The 20387-nt window shown below is 38.3% G+C and overlaps 1 protein-coding gene and 1 pseudogene across 1 annotated transcript; both read left to right on the forward strand.

Moving 5' to 3' along the window:
* Positions 1-1110: 1110 nt before the first annotated feature.
* Positions 1111-2760, forward strand: LOC118720195 (protein FAM47A). Its single transcript, XM_036440107.1, has one exon. The coding sequence runs from the start codon at positions 1111-1113 to the stop codon at positions 2758-2760; it is 1650 nt and encodes a 549-aa protein (XP_036296000.1).
* A 14237-nt stretch (positions 2761-16997) lies between these two features.
* LOC118720196 lies at positions 16998-19051 on the forward strand (annotated as a pseudogene).
* The last annotated feature ends 1336 nt before the right edge of the window (positions 19052-20387 follow it).

A 20387-nucleotide genomic window follows, 5' to 3' on the forward strand; every position in this document is an offset into this window, starting at 1 on the left:
TAAATGGGGTGAGTCCTATGATTGCTCCACATTCCTTGAGTTTCTACTCCACAGTTCAGGGAGGCAGAAACCAGGCAAAGACCAGCAGCCTTGCTATGTAGAGGAGATGGAGCTAAGACACTGTAGAGTACAAGGTGGGTAGAGTTCCCAAGATAGACAACCAGAGAGGAAAATGAGAGAAAGAGAGGGAACTCCAGAATCTTGCATCCCACACGAGTGACTCAGGGTATTACTGATCAGCTCCTGTGTGGATACAATATTAGAAGCCAGGAAAGAAACCACTGAAAAGAATTGTTGATAACTGATACTCACACAGGAACCTGCAATAATGACCTTTACTGTCAGCCAGACTAAAAAAGCTCTAGATGCACAGGAATTGAATTATTTACCTGGAAAGGTCTTGCTGCAGTAGTGAGGAACAGTTAACCATACAACATGATTAACATTATTTGGCCATGTACTATCATAGGGAACTGCTCTGTTTATTTCAATCAAATCTTAAAAAGTACCCCAAAGAATCAAACTCTTTCCAAGCAACATAACAGTATCCAAGAAAGGCAAATACTATTTGTAAAAAGAGAAAGTCGATGGTGAACAACACAGGGTTTTAAGCAAAAACAGGGCTTTTTTAATGCCACCCTAAGTTTCAGACCCAATGCCTCACTCACCTCAGAAATATTTGGGCAAATATCAACACCTGAGGGCTGTGAGTACATAAGAAAAATCACACTTCTCGGAACTTCCTCCTATCAATTCCTAGCTATAATTTACCCAAGAGAAATCAAAGTACATGTATGAAGATATGAACACGTGAAATATTCATGGCCCCTTGATTTCCAAACAGCCCAAACCAGAATCACTCCAAAAGTCCAACAAAAGAAGAATGGGTAGCTAAAGTGTGGTGTGCCCATACAGGGAAATAGTTCTCTACCACAAACAAGAATGCCGCCTGGAGGCCCATCCCAGGAGAGTGCACGCTGTGTAGGGGCGCTTGCTGACCCGCCACGGGGAAGAGTAAGAATGCACCACACCTGGCAATGGTCTCCTAGCGACTGGGCGGCTGGGACAACAAAACACTGAGGCCCCGATTGGCCCTGGGACAAGGGCGCCATGGCGGGCAGTCGGTGGCCCATACCAGAGCCCCACAAGGGGTGGCAGTTGAAGTCGGAGCTGAGGAAGAAGTCACTGTTGGAGTCGAGGCTGATCAAGCAGTGGGTGTCAGGGCCCAAGCTGGCCAATGGGTTCCTAGGGCCAAAGCTCAGCAATAAGTGGCTGCTAGGGAGGGCGCCGCTGGAACCCGTGGCCCTGGGCATGAAATATAAGCCCTTGCACAAGGACAGGAACAAGTTGCCTTCCTGCTCTTTCTCCAGGAACAAGGACATGTTTGGGAAGTGCCCCACCTCCATGGACAGCCGGCGGTGGGTATTTGTGAAGGAGGGGGCAGACGACTTCAGAACGGGCTGTCCATCTCCTGAAGATATGATCACTCGTGGCCATCGGGAGGGATTTCTCCCCATGATTGCTCAGAGGATTCCCCGCCCTCCGCCCAAGAAGATTCAGAGGAAGCCGCCCAAGGGAGCGGACCTGTGTTCCAAGCTCACGCCAGCCCAGAGAGCACGGAAGGCATTTGTAGAGAACATTGAAGCCAACTTGAACAAGCATCCCTTGGCGAACTGCCCGAATCTGGAGGAAGATCTCCCTCCAGACCTCCTCCTCAAGGTGCTGCAAGTGCTAGATCCTGACAGGGAGCTGGAGGACACATGGGTTTATTGTGAGGGCACCAAGGAAAGAAAGAAGACCTCCACACACCTGTGTGAAAAACATCCTGAAGAGGTCCACCTGGAAGTTCCCCAGGCAGTGAATCTGGAACCTCTGAAGGCAGTGAAACTGGACCCTCCCAAGGCAGTCAAACTGAAACCCCCCAAGGCAGTCAAACTGGAGGCAGTCAACGTGGAATCTCCCTGGAAGTTCAACCTGGAACATATAGAGGCAGACAACCAGGAACTTCCCGAGGAAGTCAACCTGGAACCTGAGGAAAAAGACCATGTGAAAATAGCCAAAGAGTGTCTCCAGTCTTATTTATTCAGTTTGTTTCCTGAGCAAGAGACAAAAACATCATGCAAAAGGGTCATCCCCAAACTTCCTATTTTCCAAAGCACAAGAAAAGTCGTTCATGAATTCTGCAAATGGATTGATGATACTTTTGGAGACATAGGCATTGATGAAGAGGCCATCATGAAAAAGTTTGAAATTGATTTTGAGGGCCCACTCACCCATGCTACAGTCAAAATAAAGAAAATAAGTCAGCTTCCTTTGAATATAAGGCCCAGCAAACAGCTAGATGGTTTAAAGCAGAGAAAATTCTCCCTGCAGGAAGATAATTGGGAAAGGAAACTTCGAAAACCACCCGACCCTTATAAATCCAAATGGGAGAAAATAAGGTATGGAGCATGGTACCTGAACCCCAAACTCTGGAAAAAGTTGGTCAATGACGCACCTTTGTCCGACCCTAAAGTCGTCCGTGACAGGGATTATTGGAGCTATAGAAGGCATCTTGAACCAGACATTATTGATGAACTTTATGGACCAATTGCCTTCAAAGATTTCGTTGTAAGCAGAGGCTACTCGATGCCAAGTGTGATTGAGAAGATGTTTATAAGGAAGGGATGGAACTATGATTCTGTGAAGACTCCTATACACCGAGTAGTGAAACTCCTCTCTCAATCCAAAGAGGAGGATTCAGAGGAAGAAGAGAATTAGACAATTTTCTACTTACCACTCACTTGGTTGGTGTCTCTCTCATTTTAACATCAATCAGAATTCACCATGAATGCCTCACTGGGTATGTACAACTTTGATTCCACAACATCTGTAAATTTAACACCCAGGGCTAATAAAATTTTCTAAATGAGCTTCAGCTTGGGTTCATCAATATTTTATTCATTTAACCAACTATGAAGTGAATCCTATATTATCAAGAGGTAATATGCAAATTAACCCACACACTCTCACAAGAGGCTGCCTACGACCAGGCCAGCAGGGGTATTAGTGAGGGATGACCAAACGACTGAACAGCAGGCTGCATGAGATGACCAGTCCAGCAGGGGGAGGGGGGCAGCAGTTGGGGGCGACAGGGCAGGCAGACATGTGAATGATTAGGAACCAGTGGTCAAGGATTGTGAGAGGGATGTCCCACTGCCAGTTTAGGCCCGATCCCTGGTATTTGAGGGGTTCCAAATTGGAGAGGGTGCAGGCTGGGCTGGGGGGAATGAATGAATTTTATGAACCAGGCCTATAGTATTTACATATACTTCTCTCAGTTTTTATTGCATTAAGAGTATTATATTTTTATTTTAATTATTCATTAAAATAACCATAAATAAAATTATTACTTAAAAAGGATCTTGTTGCCCAGCTGATGTGGCTCCGTGGTAGAGTGTTGACCTATGAACCAGGAGGTCATAGTTTGATTCCAGGTGAGGGCACATGTTTGGGTTGCATGCTTGATCCCCAATGGGTGGCATGCAGAAAGCAGCTGATTAATGATTCTCTCTCATCATTGATGTTTTTCTCTCTTCCTGTCCCTCTCTGAAAATCAGTAAAAATATATTTATAAAAAATTGCCGGGACCAGTTTGGCTCAGTGTATAGAGCGTCGGCCTGCGGACTGAAAGGTCCCGGGTTCGATTCTGGTTGAGGGCATGTACCTTGGTTGCAGGCACATCCCCAGTAGGGGGTGTGCAAGAGGCAGCTGATCGATGATTCTCTCTCATCGATGTTTCTAACTCTCTATCCCTCTCTCTTCCTCTCTGTGAAAAATCAATAAAATATATTTAAAAAAAAAAAGAAAAAATTATGCCAGCTATAATGTGGGATGAGTCTCAAAATAATTATGCAGAATGAAAGAACTGTATCACTACAATAATATTCCATTTATAATGCATTATGTCAACTATTTTGTTAAGCACAACTTGTAACCCATAGACAAAGTAACTTTATGTATTGTTTGTGAATTGTCTGTAGCCACCTTCATGCTACAACATGAGAATTTAGGAATTGTCACAGAGATCATATGGCCTGCAAGCCTATAATATTTCCTAACTGAATTATTACAGTAAAATTTACTGCTCCCCTAATCTAGAAGAAAAATGTATTCATACATATATTAAATCATTGATGTCACACTTTAGTTGAAAGAAAAATAATACATGCTCATCTGTGAAATAAAGTAAAATTTTTTTTACATTGACTATTTTGGTAGACCTTTTTTAACCCCTTTTAAATCTGCCTATTAATTTTAATATTCCCAGGGTCAAAAATCCCCAAGGCATATCCTCATATCTTATATTCCCTGCTTCTTATAATGTCTCTCCATATGATGACTTGTCATGCTGAGATTTCCCATGATTCCAAAAATGTGGATGTTAAATGTGAGGTAAGGCAGCCTGAACATGATAAAAACAGACTAACTTTGTTCCCCACTGAAATTGCTCATTAATTCCATTGGATGTCCACAAAGGTGGGTTGGCCATGAAAGATATTTTGTATGTCCATAAAATTTTTAATGTTTTTAATTGAATGCCTTTCTGTGGGGGCTTCATTTGCTAGTTTATCAGCATCTTTATCCTGTCTTTGTAAGCCTTTGTTCCATTTTACACAGTTAAATTACCTCCCTGGCTCAAATGGGTATTTGAGTTTATAACCATTGAACTAGAAGTTTAATGTTCCCTGATGTCACTAGAGTCTACAAATTATGAAAACATTTTCACTAAAATCATTAATTCTTGCAAATGAGGCTACTATTATCATTATGTTTGTGAGCCACCAAAAATACCTATATTTTGCAATTATTGTCAGCATTAATGTTAGGATTGAGTTATAGAATAAAAGATAAAAAAATTCACCCTAACCAGATTGGCTTGGTGGATAGAGCGTCAGCCTGTGGACTGAAAGGTCCCAGGTTTGATTCCGGTCAAGGGCATGTACCTTGGTTGCGGCACATCTCCAGTAGGAGGTGTGCAGGAGGCAGTTGATTGATGTTTCTCTCTCATCAATGTTACTAACTCTATCCCTCTCCCTTCCTCTATGTAAAAAAAAAAAAAATCAATAAAATATATTTTTAAATAGAATAAAATAATTTTATAGCTCCACTAATATTAAAATTAAGGAATTTATATGACAATTATTTTAATCAAAACTTGAAACCTATAGTCAAGTTAATGTCAGTCTCATTTTATGTAATAAAGAGGGAATATTCTAATTGATTATCATGCTGTTGCAAAAATGGTGGTGCCCACAGCCAATAAGGAGGGAATATACTAATTGACTGCCACACCCTCAAAGATGACAGTGCTCATAGCAATAAGATGGCAGCACCCAGTTCCATCAGCCCCAGTGGGGCAGCAGGTGTGTGACAAGACAAGGCCCGCGCCCACACTCCATGTGCCTGCCTTCAGAGTCCCCCAGTCCCCTCAGCTGCCCAGTTGCCTGGGGCTGGCCCAAGGCACAGGCAAGCCTCAGATGGTGGCTGCCCAATGCCCAGAACTCCCAGACACTCAGGTAACTAGGGCTGGTCAAGGCTTGTGCTGTCAAGAGTGGCAGCAGCAGAGGCGTGATGGGAGTCTCACCTCTCACCCCTGTGGCCTCCCGGTCTGTGAGTGGGGGGCAGGCCAGCCTGAGGGACCGACCCCCTACTCCAGTGTATGAATTTTTATGCACTGGGCCACTAGTTTAATAGTAAAATTGTGATCACCCTATTAGGACTACATGAAGGCCCAAAACCTGATTAGAACCTACTAAACAAAGATTATAGGATAACCTTTAGGTGTTTTGTTTTATCATTGCTTTCGATTGAATATATTTAAATTTCCTTAATATATTCATAAAAATTCTCTGTGAAAGTGTATATCTTTTAAACTTATTTTTTTTACTTCAGAGACAAAGGGAGAGGGACAGAGGGAATCATCAATGATGAGAATCATTGATTGTTTGCCTCCTGCATGCCTCCTACTGGGAATTGAGCCAGCAACCCCAGTCATGTGCCCTGCCCAGAAATCAAAAGATGACCTCCTGGTTCATGGATTGACACTCAAGCACTGAGCCATGCCATGTGGGCTGAAAGTGCATTTCCATATCATGTATCACAGTTACAGCACACCAGGGAGCTTCAAGTACTAAAAATCTCCTGTGCAAAATCGATGTGTGAATAAAACTACCCAGCACCACCAAATATCCTCTCATTCCTATTCAAGTGCAAGTAATCTTTGCATGCCATGAATATCAACTTAAAATTCACTCATACATATAAAATGAGAAATCAAACAACTTCTTTACATTTTAAAAATAACAGCTAAATCTGTCTGTGACGGGACAATTTATAGCTAGAAAGAGTTGTAGTGCAGATCCAGAATGCACTTCTGCTTGCCTTCATAAAGGAAGTCACATGTAAATGGAACTATAGGTATATAATATTTCATCTTTACAGGACAGGACAAATATATGTTTATTTGCAAATGTTCTATTTTAAATGAATTCTGTCTGTGAGTGTAGTGAACTCAAAAACCCAGACTTTTTCTATGTATTTTTATAAGTTAAGGGCTAGAATATCCCTCTGACCCAGACTTTCTCATAATAGTTAAGTCTATGTCACCATTGTATCTTAATTCTGCATTGGTTTCCAAACTAATCTTCTACTTAAGTAAAGTAGAAAATGCAAATCTGGTCCAATTTGCAAGATTGTTCTCTCTCCAGGATAATCACTAACATATCTGTTTACATAGGCACATCTTCCACACACATACTGCCATACAAACATGCTCCTACATTCTAGACTCCAGTCCATATGTGCTTTCACATCTTTATGTCTTTGTATATAGTCTTCCCTATTGTTAGGTCTTCACTCAGGCCACTGTAATCCTGTTCCAATCCTCCAGAGCCAATTATATGATTGGTTTGATTAAGAGCTTGCTTTTAGAGAGCTGCCTTTTACTAAAGAACTCTAATTTCCAACATAAGTGAGTCTCCAATGACTGCAAAATTGGGGAAATTCCCAGACTTATTATTCAGATATTAAAGAGATCGATATTATATCCTCTGGATGAGGATTATGAAGTTTCTGTGGGTCTCCATTCAAGCCTGGGAATACGTGCAGCAGCATTCATCCTTACACATTCATTGTTCAGGTCCATAAAATTTGCTTTTCCACATTTGGTTATGTGACCTTGCATTTCCCAGAACATGTCTCCTTATCTATGAAATGGAAACTGTATCATCCAACTCAACTTTTGGTGAGAATGAAAGGGTAACTTTACACAAGTGCCTAATACCACAAGCATCACAGAATGATGCACAGCATATATTTGTGGAAGAGGAAGAGGGGGAGAAGGAGAAAGGACAGTGCTAAAATGTCACAAAGAAGCCAAGGCAAAAAAGTTGTAATGGTGGTTATCTTGTGTGATAGTTTTCAATTACATTTGACTCAATCTTACCTGTTGACTAAGATGAAAAAGTGTATGTGCAAAATAAGTCATCAGTAAAGCTTTCTATTTGCTTTGTTGATGGCTATGTCCAGTGAAATATACTTTCATAAAGAAAACATGTGGCTTTCTCTGCTGTTGTAATTGCGTGCATTGGTATTAGTCCTCGTACAGAAACAAACAGAAGCAGTGCTTGATCCATTTGAATTTTTTAACACTAAAGAAAGTAGCAAACATAACCTTACCTCAAATCTGTACTTTTTAGGAGAGGAAAGTCAGAAGAGCCCAATATATTTAATTGTGTTAGCATAGCCCTGTGAAGATTTTAAAGCCTGTGCAAATCCTTTAACTTTTGATTTTGTTTTGAGGTTCACTGCATAAAGAAACCCAAACAAACATTATAATAATCAATTGTATTATATTGTCACATTAGGAGTAACAGAGCCTTTGAAGAATTTCACTATAAGAACATGTAGTTTAATAATTACAAAGGACTTTTTTTTTTTTTCATTTCTGACAGTCTAAGAAGTATTAAGTGCACCAGGACATTATGTCTCATTAGTTAATGTCTAAAGGCTACTTTTGGAAGTTTGGTTCTACTGTCTCAGACTAATCTCTGGGATTTGTTGATTACAAAAGCTATTCAAATGTTGGAAATTTACTACCTACTAACACTTCTACCTGGAAAAAAAATGAAGTTTTAGTGACCAGCTGAAAAAGAAAAAAAAATCATGAAAGGGAAGAGATACAGTATTATATTAGCTTTCTAAATTTATATTAGAACCTAAACTTTAAAAATTAACTTGAGTTTTATACAATGAATAGACTACTTTCTCAAGGTCAGCCTTTTAAAAACAATTGCTACCATATATTGAATGAAACCACTGAATTAAATTTAATATCAGTGTCATTTTAAATGCATCACCTAATTTAATACTTATAATATACAGCATAATTAGTCCCATTTTTCTGATGATTAAACCACTATACAATAGCTTGCACACCTTGGAATGAGTACTTGCCCTTTCAAATGAGGACCATTTAACACAGAACACTCTGCCCTCCAACCCGCCCCCCCCCCCAATATCTTCCATCACCTCTTAAGAACAAAATAAAGAATGCATATTTCATTCCTTTTGCACCTATGTAGCTTAAATAAAGCAGCAGTACAATGAGACTATAGATCATATTATCTCATTTACCAAGTCTGACATTATATCATAAAGCTATTATTTATAAACTTTTATAACCAGAATATTCACTATTATAACTAAAATTAATGCAAAAGGAAGACATCAATTATGGATAGATGAAGTCACACAATGTAGATTTGTGATTACATCTTAAATATGGGCATTGACTAATAACTTTTTCAGAATATATATATCCAGCAACCAGAATGCTATAACAACCAGAATGACTGGTTGCTATGCTTTCCACTGCAGCCAGGAAACCAGCCGATCAAGGGGTGAAGCTGGCTGGCCAACCTCCCATGGCCTCTCCACTGGCTGCTGACCACTGATTAGCCCCCCACCCCATTCAGGGGCAGGGCCCACCATCCAACCTCCCAATGTCTCCTCCTCCCAACAGGCCAGGTCCCAGTGTGCCAATTGGGGCTGGTCAGCTGGACCCCACCCATGCAAAAAGTCATGCACTAAGCTTCTAGTAACTGTTTATAAAATAGCAGAATTTTGTTTAAAAGATTTTACTTAGAGGTTGTTTTCAAGAGATAAGTGTCTTGGGAATGTCTCATTTAACTGTTCTTTAGCTTAATGTAACCCCTAGGCTCCTTTTCCTGGTTAATGATCAACATCAGCAATATGTCTTTTCAATGTGATTAAGAAATGTATATTCTGCAAGATAACTATGGCAGAAGATAGCAATAAAATTTTCATTTATTCATTTATTTTTGCTTGCCCTTTTTGAAGTTAAGTCATCTTACAAAATTTATTTGAAACAAGAAACTTATTTATTTACTCTTGGATATGAAAAGGAAAACATTAATAGTTTATAAAAGTTTATTATCTAATGAACTGTATGTAGCTCAATATTAAGTAATGTATTACAATGTAGCAAATATCCTATATAATGAAGAAGTAATATGCAAATTGCCCATTACTCCGACACACAAGATGGCCACCCCCATATGAACACAAGATGGCCACCACAAAATGGCCAGCAGGGAAGAGCAGTTGTGGCGGGCGGGGGCAGTTAGAAGTGACCAGGCCTGCAGATGAGGGCAATTGGGGGTGACCAGGCCTGCATGGGAGGACAGTTAGGGCAACCAGGCCAGCTGGGGAGCAGTTAGATATCCATCAGACTGGCAGGGGAATGACTACATGGTAATCAGGCTGCAGGAAGAAATGGTTAGAGACAGGCAGGCAGGCAAGCAATTGGGAGCCAGCAGTCCTGGATTGTGAGAGGGATGTCCCAGATTGCAGAGGGTGCAGGCTGGGCTCAGGGACAACACCCCTGATGCATGAATTTCATGCATTGGGCCTCTAGTTTACATATAAAGGGATTTACAAGCACTTAACCACATGAATTAAATCAAATAAATTACAGTTGTAATCCCAAAACTGATTACACTGAAAATATTTGTAATGTTTCTGAGACTGTTTGTTCATCCTGTTAGAAGTAAAAAAGTCACTGAAATAAACAATTGCCTTCTTTCTTGTAATTTGGCCACAAAACAGGCAGTGACCAATACAGCTTACTTTATTACAAGTATATAGTCAATATGTATGTTGACTGATCGGTTCTACTTTTACAAAGCTATTTCAATGACCCATTGTTAATCTGATTGCAATAATTTTTACACAAGAAACAGTCTTACACAGCATTTCTATTAGAACCTGTCAGCAGTTATTCTACCTCCATACAGGCAGATCTTGATTGAATACTATTTTCCTAATAGTGATAAGGAGGAGAGCTGAAATAAACTTAGTCAAGCCTTTCAGTACTCCTTCAATTCCCCTCATTTATATAATTAAAATCATCTAGAAAAAAATACATACAAACTTCCAACTGTCACCAAAGCACAGATGTAAAAAAATTAGTTTTGAAATCCTGGAGGAGGAAACGGAATGGAGCACAGAGGAATAAATGTTATTCCCTTACTCTTGTATTGAGAGGGTACTTCTTAATGTATTTATTTAATACAAAGATATTAAAAATGTCTAGAAATAAATCACATTAAATTAAGCAAAATTTCATTGTAAAAAATATATTTGCAATGCTATATATGCTCAAGTGGTATTGTCCTATTTTTTAAAACTTCCTTGTGCCTTAATGTGTTTCTTAATTGATAAATACTTTCAGTAAACAAATCAAAACAAGTCCCTGTATAAAACAACTTTTTAAAGTTTACCAATGTCCATGTATTTTTAAGTGCCATTTACAATAATGGATTCAAGGAGTAAGTTTAATATTTGTCAAACAAATTATTTCCTAACCTTATTGCACCTCAGAACAGATTATGTTTTTCAAGTAATACCTAAAAAACTTTCACAGATAAGGTAGATTAAGTCCAACACAAAACTAACACAAGTTCTAAAATCAGAGGATATAAAAGAGAATGAATAATAAATATATTTTATTAAAATGGTATATCTGAGCTTAAGAAATATCCAAGTTTTCAGAACAAAACATCTATGAAGTACAGAGTTCAAGGGGTAAAAAAGATCCATTCCAAATTATACACTGATGAAATTTTAGACTCTCAAGGATAAGTCTTTTTAAAAATATTTCAGAACAGAAAAACAAGGTGCACACTAATAACAGTTAGATGCAAATTCCAATGCTTTATCAGAAATGCCTGGATACTAGATTATCAATAGAATAATGCCTGATCAATACTATTTTGTACAAAAAAATTTTACCCAGTCAGAAGATCAATTCTGTAAACTAAGGCAAACACGCAAATGCTAAGCAAGTTTTGCTGTCATATATTTGTATATTTTTTAATTCTATAAAAGGTGCTTTAACAAATTGATTTTTTCAATGAAGGAATGATTTGAGAATTTTAAATAGTGGTGGCATCACATGATCTAAAAGAAGAAAAGAAAGATCCAAAAAATAGATTAGATCTTGAAAATTAAGACATTTTCCTTTTAAGCATTTGGCAATTAAAGTCTCAGGCTTATATTTCTTACTCTATAGATCCAACTGCAATCCTTGGTTTTCCATAAATAATATCAGTTCAATTTTTATTTCTGTTAACGCTTACAAACCTATGAAAAGCTGTTTTAATGAAGATATGAAATGTAGACAAATTCAAAGTGAATTATTCATTTACTATATCATTTTCATTACAGAATACAGTGATCTGAACATGTTTACTAACTTGTCAAGGAAAATTTTATCATTTCCTTTGTTAGATGTAGCTGAACAATGCTTTTTACCTTTATTAGCAAGTATGCCTTGGTTCCTCCTTGTGAATAAGGCATGACAAATGCCTCTTTTGCCTCTGGATCTTCCTTTGGACACTGGATACAAGATATATTCCTCCTACATTTCTTATGAAATCAAACAAACAGATTATGTGTAAATCAAGATAATCTATATAACATGATTTTGCATGTTCTCTGGTACAGACTTGGCATCCAGTATAATATTGATATTTTGTACAGCATAATTATAATCAGAAAATAGATCAATGCATATAGGAGAAACAAAAATCATGGGCTTCTACTTATCTCTCACAAATATTTTCATTTATTAACTCTAAGAATGTGCTTTAAAGTCTCAAGATATTTAGTAGATTTCATGATATGATTATATTATTACCTAATTTAGTTGGAGAAATTCTATAAACTTGCACTAAATTCAAGAGCCAATATCCCAACCATTCTCTTAATCATACTATAACTAGCCTGCTAATATGAATATTCACTTATCTAAAATACCCTAATGTTCATTTGGGCAACTTCCAAATTTTCCATATAATTCATTAAATTTGTTTTCTTTTATAAATTGTGCCCACTTAATTTTTTTTCACTTTTCAAAAGAGTATATTGTACAAAGGACTCATAACTGAAATATATAAAGAACTTTAAAAACTGAACAGTAAGAAAACACTCTAATTTAATTGGATTGTTTGTCTCATTTTGTTAAGTTGTATGAGTTCCTTATATATTTGACTAATTCCTTATCAGATGTATCTTGGCAAATATATTCTCTCATACAGTAGGCTCCCTTTTCATTTTGTTGATGGTTTCTTTTGTAGTGCAGAATATTTTTAATTTGTTGTAGTCCCATTTGTCTATTTTCTCCTTTATTTCCATTGCCCTAGATAGGTATCAGCAAACATAACTGCTACATAAGATGCCTGTGATTTTGCTGCCTATCATTTCTTCTAGGATTTTTATTGTTTCACAGCTTTCATTTAAGTATTTTATTCATTTTGACTTTATTATTGGGTCTAGTAATAATTAATGTCGGTTTTAAACATTCGTTTAAAAATCTTGCTTGGCGTTGACTTGTATTGACATAACCTTCAAACACGTGGTATCTACAGAACCTGTGAAGTGCAATAAACAAGTTTTGCTTGAAAAAGTTTGTGTTTGGTTTGGTTTTTGTTGCAAAACTAGGGCTAAGAAGATGGCGGATGAAGAGCATATTCGGCACTGCATGCTTTACGAGTTCCAATTAGGAAGAAAAGCAAGTGAGGCTGCAAAAAACATCTGTAGTGCTCTTGGTCAAGATGCAGTTAGTGCCAGAAAATGCCAGCGTTGGTTTGAGAAATTTTGCGAGGGAAATTTTTCGTTAGATCACAAGAGTGGTCGAGGCCGTGTGTCCAATTTTGATCAAGAAGCTCTTCAAGCTCTTTTGGTGCAAAATCCTCAAATTACCCAACAAGAGCTTGCGACAACTTTAAATTGTTCACAAGAAACAATTTCCAATCAATTGCGTGTACTTGGCAAAGTCCAAAAGTTTGGAAAATGGGTTCCTCAGGAATTGACCAACAACAACCGTAATCAAAGAGTCACAATTTGCAGTTCGCTCCTCTCTCGTCAAAATCGTTTGCCATTTTAGAGCAAATTGTTACCAGAGATGAAAAATGGGTGCAGTATGTTAATTTGAAAAGGCGGCCTCAATGGTTGGACAAAAATGAGGCTCCGCAGCCCACGCCAAAACCTGACTTGCATGAGAAAAAAGTGATGTTGTGTGTTTGGTGGAATTTTAAAGGAATTCTTCATTATGAACTTTTACCATCTAACCAAACCATTACAAGTGCAGTGTATAGTGCCCAATTGGAAAGGTTAGCCCAAGCTTTAAGAGAAAAAGAACCCGCGCTGATTAATCGGAAGGGCGTAATTCTTCACCACGATAACGCACGACCGCATACTGCAAGAATCACTGCTGAAAAACTGCGCCAGTTGGAATGGGAAGTTCTCCCTCAACCTGCATATTCTCCTGATATTGCCCCTTCCGATTACCATTTGTTTCGTTCTTTGCAAAACTTTCTTCTTGGAAAAAAATTTAATAATGAAGAATGCCTCAGAAATGCATTGACCGAATTTTTTGCATCAAAATCACAAGAATGTTACAACAGAGGGATTAAAATGCTTCCTGAGCATTGGGCACAAGTAGTAGAAAACAACGGCAACTATATTGTTGATTAAATTTTGTTGTATTGTTTAAATAAATTCGATTTATAAAAGTATTAGAAAATGACATTAATTATTACTAGACCTAATATTATGTATGGTGTAAGTTGGTGGTCTAGTTTCTTCTTCTCCTCCTTCTTCTTCTTCTTCTTCTTCTTCTTCTTCTTCTTCTTCTTCTTCTTCTTCTTCTTCTTCTTCTTCTTCTTCATCTTTTTCGTCTCCTTCTTCTTCTTTTCTTCTTCTGTATGTACCTGTCCACTTTTCCAAACTCCACTTATTGAAGAGACTGTCTGACTCTATTGTATGTTCTTGCCTCCTGTTCAAATATTAATTGAACATAATGGCTTGGGTCAACGCCTTGGTTTTCTGTTCTGTTCTATTGATCCATATGCCTGTTCTTGTTCCAGTACCAGGCTGTTTTGACTATAAAACACCAATCAGAAAGAATATATGCACCTCTACGTTCATAGCAGCACAATTTACAATAGCTGAGATCTGGAAACAGCCCAATTGCCCATCAGTATAGGAATGGCTAAAAAGACTGTTAAATTTACCCATGGAATACTATTCATCTGTAAAAAATAAGAATCACTTATGCATTAAGACAGCATGGACCTGGAGAGTATTAAGCTAAGCGAAATAAGCCAGTCAGAGAAATATAAATATCATGTGATCTCACTCATATATAGAATTTTAAGAACAAAATAAACTGATGAACAAAATAGATCCAGAGACATAGAAGCATGGAACAGACTGTGGAACTTCAGAGGGAAGAGTGAGTGGGTGGGAAGAGATTAACTAAGGAACTTACATGCATATATGCATAACCCATGAACACAGACAACAATGTGGTGAAGGCCTGGGGTGGGGAGCATGCTAGAAGGTGTTAATGGGGAAAAAGGGGACATCTATGATACTTTCAACAATAAAACTTAAGAAAGAAAACCTAATTTAAATACAGGGCTGGACAAAAGTAGGTTTACAACTATGAGTTCGCAAAACACAGTTTATTCTTATATTATTATCTACTAATAACTATATTATTTTCTATAATATTTCAACTGTAAGCCTACTTTTGCATATATATATATATATATATATATATGTATATATATATATATATATATATATCATATGTAATAAAAATGGAATATGTAATTAACCATCACTCCATCCCAAAGATGGATGCACGTCCAGCTAAGGCCAAGTTCTCATAAGGAGCCTTAACGAGCAATCAGTAGGGACCTGAGGCTACTACCTCCCCCCACCCCCATGGGGCTTCACAGGGGACCTCAGGCTGTGCTTCACACCCAGCTGGGCTTTACAGGGAACTCAAGGTGAATCCCCAGTGCTGGGTTGGGGGAACTCAGGCCACGCCCCCCACCCAGCAGGACTTGATGGGGGACCAGAGGCTGCACTCCCCTGCCAGTGGAGCTTGACAGGGGATCTGAGGTTGTGCCCTTCTCCCAATGAGAGTCTGGGGGACCCTCAGGCCATGCCCCCCACCCAGCAGGGCTTGACAAGGGATCTCAGGCCATGTCCCACACCTGGCAGGGCTTGACGGGGGTCCCCAAGGCTTGCCTGCCACCATAGTCTAGGCTGGGAGACCTCAGGCCACGCCCCTGACCTGGTGCTGGGCCAGGGAACCTGAGGCTATGTCCCCTGCCCAGCAGAGCTTGACAAGGGTGGGACTGGCCAGGTCTGAGTCTAGCTCAATTGGAGTTGGGGGGCAGCCAGGTCTCACACAATTTTGAGGCACATGTGGGTGGGCAGGGACTTGACACTGGGTCCCTTGGTGTGCCCCAGACTCTGACAGGTGGAAGGTTTTCATATACATTTTACTAATTTTCTTTCATCTCTGACACTTCTATTATAGAGAAAGTGCAAACAGCAGTATTAATTATTCCCTCTAATTAATCTCCTGTAATGAGCATGAATTTCATGCACTGGGCCATATATTCACCAAAGAAAATATACAAATAGCAAATAAGCATAGGATAATATGTTCAGCATCAACTGTAATTAGAGTAATATAAGTTACAACATGATGAGATATCACTACAGACCTACTAAATGGCTAAAACCCAGAAAATGAAAATCTGATGAAGATTTAGTGCAACAGGAATTCACATTCTTTGCTAGTTGTAATGTAAAATTATACAGCTATGTGGGAAGAGAGTTTGGAAATTTCCTATAGACCTAAACATACTCTTAACATAGCAGCTTTTTGCATAATTGTCTCAAACTGAAAATAATCAAATTGTCCTTCACAGGTGAATGGATAAACAAAGTTGGTATTTGAGTTGATGGATACTTTTCAGTGATAAAATGGAAGAAACTATTGATTCACACAACAAAAATGAATCTTAAATTCATGTTGCTGAGTCAAAGATGCCAGATCTAAAAGCCTACATATTGTATGATTCTTTTTACTTGACATTCTTATTACAAAAAACTACAAAGATGGAAAGCAAATCAGTATTTGTCAGGGTTTGGGAATGAATGATACAAAGAATCATACTGGGAATATTTTAGAGTGATAAAACTGATTTATATGGCACTGGATGGAAGATACATGACTACCCATTTGTCAAAACTCAGAACAGTACATCATAGGGTGAACTTTAATGTGTATATTAAAAGAAAAACAAAAACAAAAACAGCCCTGTTTGGTGTGCCACAGTGGCTAGAGAGTTGGCCCACAAACCAAAGGGTCACAGGTTTTATTTTAGATAAGAACAATTACCTTACCTAGGTTGCAGGTTCCCAGACCCGTTGTGACACATGCAGAAGGCAACCAATTGATGTAGCTCTCTTACATTGATGTTTCTCTCTCTCCTCTCTCCCCTACTCTCTCTAAAATCAATGGGGGGAAAATCCTCCAGTGAGAATTAATAACAGGGTATATAATGATGGAATACAGGCTGTAAGTAATAAATCTAACTTCATTACCAATATATAACTATATGGAAGGGGGTATGAAAAAAGAGGTGACATAAGTAACTTTTAAAATGTTTTTATTGGAAAATATAAGAGCAAACAAAAAATAACTATTTAAATAAAATTTTAGTTGACAAATACATTTAATCAAGGTATGCTTGGTTAAAAATATGAAAGTAATTCACAGATGATATGATATTATACATAGAAAACCCTAAAGACTCCATAAAAAAAAACAGAATAAATAAATTCGGCAATGTAGCAGGATACAAACTTAACACCTGGAAATCTATGGCTTTTTAATACACCAATAATGAACGCACAGAAAGAGAAATTGAAAAGGTAACCCTACTTACCATTGCAACAAAAATTAAGATACCTAGGAATAAACTTAAATAAGGAAGCAAAAGACCTGTACTCAAAAAACTACATGACATTGAAAAAAGATAGAGGAGGTCAAACAAAGGGAAGAATATACTGTGTTCAAGAATTGAAAGAATCAACATCATTAAAATTTCCATATTATCCAAAGCAATCTATAGATTCAATGCAATCCTCATTAAAATACCAATGGCATATTTCACAAACCTAGCACAAACACACCAAAAATTTATCTGGAATAAAAAGATCCAAAACAGCCACGGCAATCCTAAGAAGAACAAAGCAGGAGGAATCTCAATACCAGATATCAAGCTATACTACAAAGCCACTGTTCTCAAAACAGCCTAGTACTAGCACAAGAACAGACATATAGACCAATGGACTAGAACAGAGAACCCAGGAATTGGCCTAAGCCAGTATGCTCAATTAATATTTGACAAAGGAGGGAAGAGCATACAATGGGTCTAGAGAGTATCTTTAATAAATGGTGTTGCATCTTTTTGCAAAATTGGTTGGGTCTTGTCCTTGCAAAGCTGACCCATTTCCTCCTCCTTTAAAAAAATTTTTATTTTTATACTTTTATCTCTGGAGTTTTTCATATTTCTCTAAGCTCTTCTAGCTAAATACTTAAGCCTGGCTCTTCCTTATAATCTACCTTTTTGGTTTGTTTTATCTCTCTCCTTCAACTCAGCAACGTGAGTATGGATTTGGCATATCCCTAGAGCCTGCCCTGCTCCAAACCATCCGATTCTAGGGAGCCTTCACCAGTGCCTGAGACTTATGAGCCTGAAGAAAACTCTGTATCCTTACAAATGTCATCTGCTGAGACCCTCCACACAGAGACTGCAGTCTCTCCTCTTCCTTCCTCCATGGACCTGCTAATTCAGAACAGCCCTGATTCTTCCACTAGTCCCAGCAGTCCCAGTGCAACACTCCCAGCCTCTGCAGAGAATAGGGCAGGGAAGGAGGAGAAACCCCAGGCCAAGAAACAGAAGATCCGAACTGTCTTCTCACAGATCCAGCTCTGTGTCTCAATGAGAGATTCCAAAGGCAGAAGTATCTTAGCTTCCAGCAGATGCAACAACTTTCCAGCATTCTGAACCTCAGCTACAAACAGATTAAGACCTGGTTCCAGAACCAGAGAATGAAATGTAAGAGGTGGCAGAAATACAACTGTCCAAAGTATAGCCACCGTATGACCCAGATGAACTCGGCAACTACAGAGTACCTGGGCCTCTCCTCCTGTCACCAGGGATGCCTGGTGAACACGAACGCTTCTGGGAACCTTTCCATATGCAACAACCATTCCTGGACCAGCCCGTCTTGAAACTACGCTGCCTGGAATAGCCAGACCTGGTGTCCTCAAGCCTGGAATAACCAGATGTGGAATAACCAGGCCCGGAACAACCAATTCTGTAGTTATGCAGAGGAATCCCTGCAGCCCTAGATCCAATTCCAGCAAAATCCTGTCAGTGAATTGGAGGCCTCCTTAGAAATGGCTGGAGAAGCCTATGATGCAATCCTGCAAGCCCCTATATATTTTGGTACCCAGCAGTCCGCGGATTTATTCTCAGATTTTTCTCATTATGCCTACTGTGCCAATTTGGAGGGTGGGGGGTTGGGTATGACTGGAGTCTTAAGTTAAAGAGGCTCCTATAGTCTTGCTGCTGTTAGACAAATGATAAAAGATGCCTCTGACTATAGATAATTAGATATAACACTAGATCTAGTATTTGGACGATGCTAGATCTAGAATCTTAACCTCAAAAATAGAAGGTAAAAGTACAAAGCTGTGTGATGAAGGATTCCTCATGTTTTCTGGGGTTGGGAGGCTTGTTAAAAGCCTCAATTCAGATGAATGGTTAAGGTAGAATATGCTTCACTGATTTTCCTTTTGCTGTTTTACTACCCTTAATTTATTTATTACTCAAGTATTTGTAAAAGATGTTTTTTGTACTTTGCTGACATGACAATAGTACCAGTTTGGCTGGTTGGTTTACAAGTTTACATTCAAATAAATAAAATGTCTATTTTATCATTAAAAATAAAATAAAATAAAATAAAATAAAATAAAATAAAAATAAAAAATAAATAAATGGTGTTGGGAAAATAGGACAGATACACGTAAAAAAAAAAAAAAAAAAAAAAAAAAAAAGAAAGAAAGAAACTTGATCACCAACTTACACTATACACAAAAATAAACTCAAAATGGAAATAGGAGTTAAACATAAGACGTGAAACCATAAAAATCTGAGAGCAAACCACAGGCAGCAAAATATCAGACATTTGTCCTATCAATATCTTTATTAATATAGCTGCTAGGGCAATGGAAATTGCGGAGATAATAAACAAGTGGGACTACGTCAAAACAAAAAGCTTCTGCATAACAAAAGAAACCATCAACAAAACAACAAGGAAGCCCACTGCATGGAAGAACATATTTGCCAATGTTATCTTCTATATGGATTTAATCTCCAAAATTTACCTGGAACTCATAAAACTTAACAAAAGGATGTTAAACAATCCAATAAAAAAAATGGGCAAAGGACCTAAATAGTCATTTTCAAGAGCAAATATATAGAAGGCCAAGAGGCATATGAAAACATGCTCAAAGTCACTAATCACTAAGACATGCAAATCAAAAGAACAATGAGGTACCAGCTCACACCTGTCAGAATGGCTATCGACAACAAATAACAAGTGTTGGCGAGGATATGGACAAAAGAGGAACCCACCTTCACTGCTTGTGGGAAGTGCAGCCATGTGGAAAGCAATATAGAGTTTCCTCAAAAAATTAAAAATGGAACTCCCATTTGACCCAGTAATCCCACTTCTAGGAATATATCCAAGAAATCAGAGACACCTCTCAGAAAGGATATATGCACCCCCCATGTTCAGAGCAGCACAATTTACCATTTTGGAAACAACCTAAGTTCGATCAGCAGATGAGTGGATTAAAAAACAGTGGTATATCTACACAA

Source organism: Pipistrellus kuhlii, unplaced genomic scaffold (genome assembly GCF_014108245.1).
Source record: "Pipistrellus kuhlii isolate mPipKuh1 unplaced genomic scaffold, mPipKuh1.p scaffold_m20_p_16, whole genome shotgun sequence".
NCBI lineage: Eukaryota > Metazoa > Chordata > Mammalia > Chiroptera > Vespertilionidae > Pipistrellus > Pipistrellus kuhlii.

Bases quoted from the DNA above. Each gene is read 5' to 3' on its own strand.
- LOC118720195 (XM_036440107.1), top strand. From the start codon at position 1,111: ATGGCGGGCAGTCGGTGGCCCATACCAGAGCCCCACAAGGGGTGGCAG.